General features: G+C 35.7%; 1 protein-coding gene across 1 annotated transcript; it reads right to left on the bottom strand.

The window, feature by feature from the left end:
* Nucleotides 1–1,307: 1,307 nt before the first annotated feature.
* On the bottom strand, nt 1,308–5,023 carry LOC145949915 (DExH-box ATP-dependent RNA helicase DExH10-like). Its single transcript, XM_083060823.1, has 10 exons — nt 4,834–5,023; nt 4,547–4,626; nt 3,902–3,991; nt 3,708–3,800; nt 3,605–3,660; nt 3,324–3,496; nt 3,078–3,226; nt 2,899–2,994; nt 2,124–2,216; nt 1,308–1,485 (listed from the first exon to the last, which is right to left on the bottom strand). Exons 1-10 carry the CDS (start codon nt 5,021–5,023, stop codon nt 1,375–1,377), a joined length of 1,131 nt encoding a protein of 376 aa, XP_082916949.1. The 3' UTR covers nt 1,308–1,374.
* Between the last annotated feature and the right edge of the window lie 846 nt (nt 5,024–5,869).

Here is a 5,869-nt window from a genome sequence, read left to right as displayed (position 1 = left end):
TTGGGCCTAAGCCTTTCCAACACCAAAAATAGGTCCAAGAGCCCCAAAAATTACGTCACCCCCTAATTTAACACCCTAGCCCAAAAATAAAAAAACTATGATATAAAGCACACCACAATACAAGGGTAAAATGGGAAATATAAAAGAAAATAAATCCTATGACTAAAATACCCCAAAATACAAGGGAAATACAAGTAAAATAGATCCTATGTCTAAGATACCCCAAAATACAAGGGTAAAATAGGAAATCAAAGACAAGGGCAAAATAGGAATAAAAATAAATGCTATGCTAATAAAAACTTAGAAGCTAAGGTCCAAAAGTGGCCTCACTCCTCCTATGATTTTTTCATCACTAACCCATTCCTTTTGCTTCATTCAATACATCACCTCTTGACCTTCTTGGCCTTAGTGTTATTCCATCATTCCCTCCCTCTTGAAAAGGATTTGACCTCAAATCAAGAGGTTCCTCGTGGTGGGCATCATGACCAACAAAAACATAAAAATAAGCATTAAAGGTACACTACTAGAAAAATTAAAATTAGAGAGGGAACAAATCCGTCACTAATTTTGATAAAATCCGTCACAAATCAATTAGTGACGGAATTTGTGACGGAAATGATTCCGTCACAAAATTTGGCGTCACAAAATATTTAGTGACGGATTATTTTTTCCGTCACAATTAGTGACGGAATTAAGGCATCACAAATAGTATAATTTCCGTCACTAATTTCTAATAATAAATGTTTAGAAATTAATAAAAATCCGTCGCAATTTGTGAGGGATTAAATCCCTCGCAATTTGTGAGGGATTAAATCCGTCACAAACTGTGATGACTTTAATTAAGTAGAATCCGTCACAATTTGTGAGGGATTTAATCCCTCACAAACTGCGAGGGATTAAATCCCTCGCAAATTGTGAGGGATTAAATCCCTCACAAATTGTGAGGGATTAAATCCGTCACAATTTGCGACGGATTTTATCCGTCACTAACTGGAATGAATCCCTCACTAACTGTTGATGACTAAATTTGAGGGAACCATTTGTTTTTAAGAGTCTGGTAATCGATTACCTATACATGTAATCGATTACCAGATAATGAAAATCATATGTTCGAAATTTACTTATTAAAAGGTTCTCTTGTAATCGATTACCCATTTATTGTAATCGATTACCAGAGCCTATTATTGAAACAATTTCAATCAAAACAAAAATATCAAGTCTTTTTTATGAAAATGCATGATATCATTTAAAATGAAGATAAAAGAACAATACAGACATCAAGAGAAGGAAGTAAGCGCACCCGGAAAGTAAAAACTTTCTGCCACCCGAAATAACCATGAATATAACCAATCGAATGGCCCGGAGGAAAACAAGTCACAGATACAGAGAATTCAAAAACATAATACCTCGTCGAAGGCTTTCACTTGCTGCTGCAAATTTCTGCTCCAAGGCAGCCTCTCCAACTGCATTAGCAGCAGCACGCAACTGCAAAGAAGTAAGGCAATCAGAACTCTATGAAATTCATCATATAACTGTATTCCTTTAATTTCCAAATATTGAAATCGACCAAAAATGTGTCGAGATAACTTGGAGAATGATCAAGCATACGGAATGCTAATTTTATAAGCCCCTAAAGGCAAAATTTGAATATTTTGCAACATTTAAATAACTGAGTTGAGGCACAAAGCGCAATGACTTTCTTTTGTCCCAATAAGTAGCAGTATAATTTATGACAACACGAGTTATCTACAGTGAAGGAATTTAAAGAATTGCTAATGTTTAAAACGTAATTGGAAAGATTTTCCAACTAAATCAAAAATACAGGTAAACCACTTACTTTTGACTCTAGCAAATTACACTTTCACTTTTGGCAATTAAACACTTCAAACTTCAAGTATATATCAGATATTCCATCCGTAATTAAGTTATAAAACAACTGACAATGCAAGGGTCCAGATTAGCACACTTTTTGAGTCGTGCTGTCAAACCCCCAGCTTCAGATTTACTTGCTCTTTTCCAATTCTTGAATAGAAGGGCCCATTTGCAAGATGCAAGTTTTAAGCTAGATCATAGTCAAAAATGAAACCAAGTGGTTATTTTATAAAGAGTGGACATTTGTATACCTGATTCAAAAACTCGTCAAGCCTTCTAGCACTCCGAATGATACTTCCCTCAAAGATGTCAGTCATTTGTATAACATCAGCAAAATTTGCTCCCTGGAGAAAATTTTAAAAGGAAAGGCGAGAGAAATTAATATACATACTTAAAAAGAGCATATTTTTCTTTTCTTTTTTCTCCCACTCTTATGAGAATGCATACCCATCATTAGTTTCACTGCAGCTAAGATGACTACATACATGTCTTGGGTTGCAACATAAAATGAATTTTTGGGCCACAATGAACGCACAAGTCCATGCTGAAGAATTACTTGGTAATGAATTAAGACTAGTAGACCATGGAGCTTGTCACTAACCCATAACGTAGGTCATGCTTAGAGAATAAGTTAAAATTTATAAAAACCCACACACTGGTCAGGACACCTAAAATAAAACATTGTTGCTTTGTTCTGGTCCCTATTAAAAAACTCTACATTTTTTGTCCTTACACGAAAAAAACTAAAACATCATCATGACTTCAACAATTAGCATTCAGCACAGACCAATTTCTAGTTATTTTTCAATGTTAAGGTAAATATGAAATGTCATGAAACAAAAAATAGTGTCAAGGGGCAATTTTTATTTGAACCAACTTGGTGTTGAAACTAAACTATTTTTTATTAGAGGAATGGGGCAGCAAGGATCAAAAACTGTAGACCACTTGGTCATATAGAGGCTTTGATGTCAAGTAAATGACTTAAAAGTAGACAAGGCTTCAAACCAAAAATACGGCGTAACTAACCTTCGACCATGAGTAGATCACATCCATCAAGTATGGCCTCACTGTTGATTCCACATACTCATTTACATTTATATCCAATTTGCATTCATGTTGTATCTGTGACAAAAGGGTGATGATCCCATTTATATTTAAATACAGAAACTCCAAAAAAAATTCAGGTTAAGTGATAAAACATCTACCTCTGCTATCCTTCTGGCACTATCTTGAAGCTGCTGCAGAGGCCTTGCAAGCTCTGTTCTCAGTTGTATCTGCTCAGTTGATTTATCTCCTGGTATGAAACAACTCGCAAGGGCAGCAACTTGATGATGGTCAAGGTCATTAAAAGTACCTAATGGAGGAGGGGAAATGAAGAAAAAAAAGGTTACAAAATATATTGAACTGCAAACTATACAGAAAGCACAATGAGGAAACAAATATTGATTCACCATTAAACATTAATTCGGTAACAAGGAGTTCGTCGCCCGTGTCAATCAAGCAGGCTGCCCGTCCCTTCAACTGAACTACACCATCAGCATCAATATGACCAAGCTTCTTTAAGACTCGTGAGCGATTCTTTAGTTCTTCACAAAATTTTTGTAGCTGAAAAGAGTTCAAGTAATTAAATAGTAATGCATTCAAAATTTGTCATGAATAAAATCACCATATTAACAATCTATCAACTGCTAAGTCGTTAATTTGCAAAGTCACATGGAGATTGAAAACATACAATTCAATGCAGACATTATCTAGACTCCCATCAAGTTCCAACCTTATGTGATCTGACTTAATATGTAAATCTAGCAAAGAAAGACAGATTAGCAAAGTCATACCTGGGAATCCCGCATTTTTGTCTTCAGTTGCTGAATTTCATGATTCACTTCTGCTTTCCTCTCAAAGAATTTAATTTGATCCACATCTTGATGCTAAATTGCAACAAAATATTAAGGTAACACTCAAACCAAAGGAAAAGCAACATCACATTTATAACATAAAAATAGGGGAAATAGTGTTCATTTTAACAAACCTTGTGCATAGGATGGGCAAACAATTTTTTCTCAAGTTCTTCTATTTGATTGACTAGTTCAACTATCTCTGCGTCCCGTACATCCATGTCCTGGAAATATTATTTTAGAGAATACAAAACATAATTATTGTTCTGATTCTGTTAAAGATCAGTCAAGCTCTATTGTCTTCCAATTTGTTCTCTAAAATAATCAGAAAATAGTGTACCTAGTAAAATCTGTGACTAGAGTTTACCAAAAAAAAAATATTGTACTTTATTTTAATAGAAATCATGTGATTTAAAAACCTTATCCATTTAAAAGCAGGAGAATGAAACAGAGAAGTTACAAGGTAAATGAAATGAAGGATAAAATATGACACAGAAAGGCAATTCACAGTTTTGGCTATGCAATGTAAATACCGGAACAAACCTTATAATGAGAAGATAGAATGTCAGAAAACAATCAATTAACTAAATCTTTTGTTGTTATGTAGTTTAAGTAAAAAGCATGCATCTATTAGCAGGTGAATCACTAAAGGATATAGTGCAGTCAAGCCTACTTTTGAGGTCAAATGTTGACAACTTTTATTTATCTAACTCTATGTTTATATGATAGAGAACAATAACATACCAGCAACTTGTGGCATGTGTGAGGAAAAAAATTACCTTTAAAGGGTTAAGCTTTGGAAGCCCTTGGGGAAAACGATTGCCCAGCTCCTGTACAGCAAGCAGTATACTTTGCCTGGCTTCCAAGGGTCAGAGATCAGAAGGTATAGATACCCTCAGTTTACCAAGGGCAGAGATTAATGGTAATTGAACAGGGACCTAATACAGAAGGAAGCAGACAAGAGAAAGCAACGTAAGTTTTTTCTGATATAGTTAGAGTTACAACAAAAAGCCATGAATAAAATCATGTAAAATCTTGAAATGTCAACTTACCACGTGCATTTAACCTTTCTCTCCAGGGCGGGGTGGACATGGTTTTGGCCGTGAACTGTTTTCATTTGAACCAGGTGAACAATGAAGTAAAGTATCAACAATATAACCACCACCAGAAGGTTTCTTAACAACATTGACTACAACACCCCAGCCCCAATCAGTTCCACCTTCTTTTACTTTGATCTGAAATGTTAAAAGGTCCATCTAACTCAGTAAAATACAATAAGGAAAAAGAGCTGAAGACACAGTAAACAATAAAAAAAATGAAATATAAAAATTTGTAGGTTACAAAATATATTGAATTAGTTTTCACCAATCTATGGATTAGTTTTCACCAACCTCAATCTATGGATTCTGTTGTTTGAGATTGTTGCTCCTCAAATAACGATTGTAGTCTCTGCAGTAAACAACATACCTTAGTAATTAGCCAAAAGAATAAAACCAATGCCAAAATTGTAAATCTAAATCTTTTTTCTTTTCTCCTTTCTTGTCAAATAACAATACTATAAGCATGTTCAAATAAACATTTTCATAAACACTTCTAAGAGAAAAAAAAATGAAATAAGTTTTTCTTTTAGTAAATGAAAATGAAAATGGAAACTCAAGAGCATGGTGGTAACGCTTCGATTTGACTAGGGTTCTGGCGATGCGTCTAAGGTAGGAGGGTGAAACCTTGTTGCCTCTGTTCTGTTTCTGGTTCTGGGTTACAGCGTCACGGGAGGCGACGACTTGCGCGACAATGGCGGTGGCGTTCGCGACAAAACCTAACCCAATGGCGTCCGCGAAGACTGAGGAAACGACAATGGCTGAGACAAGTGAAGAAGACGAAAGGGAACTCGAACGGAGGAAATGACAATGGCTGAGACAAGTGAAGAAAGCCACAAACAGAATAGAGAATCGATGAAATACCTAACAGAGAAGGAGGCGTCGTGGCTGGCGAGGGAGGCGTCGTGGCTGGCGAGGGCAAGAGCTCTTATGAGATGTCTTTCGGAAGGAGATGTGTTGTTTTAACATGTTTAGGGTTTCCCCTGGTTCCTCTCTGAGCGGGTT

The sequence above is a fragment of the Cajanus cajan genome, chromosome 7 (genome assembly GCF_000230855.2).
Source record: "Cajanus cajan strain Asha chromosome 7, NIPB_CcT2T_4, whole genome shotgun sequence".
Taxonomy (NCBI): domain Eukaryota; kingdom Viridiplantae; phylum Streptophyta; class Magnoliopsida; order Fabales; family Fabaceae; genus Cajanus; species Cajanus cajan.
This window is presented reverse-complemented; position numbering and strand designations above follow the sequence as displayed.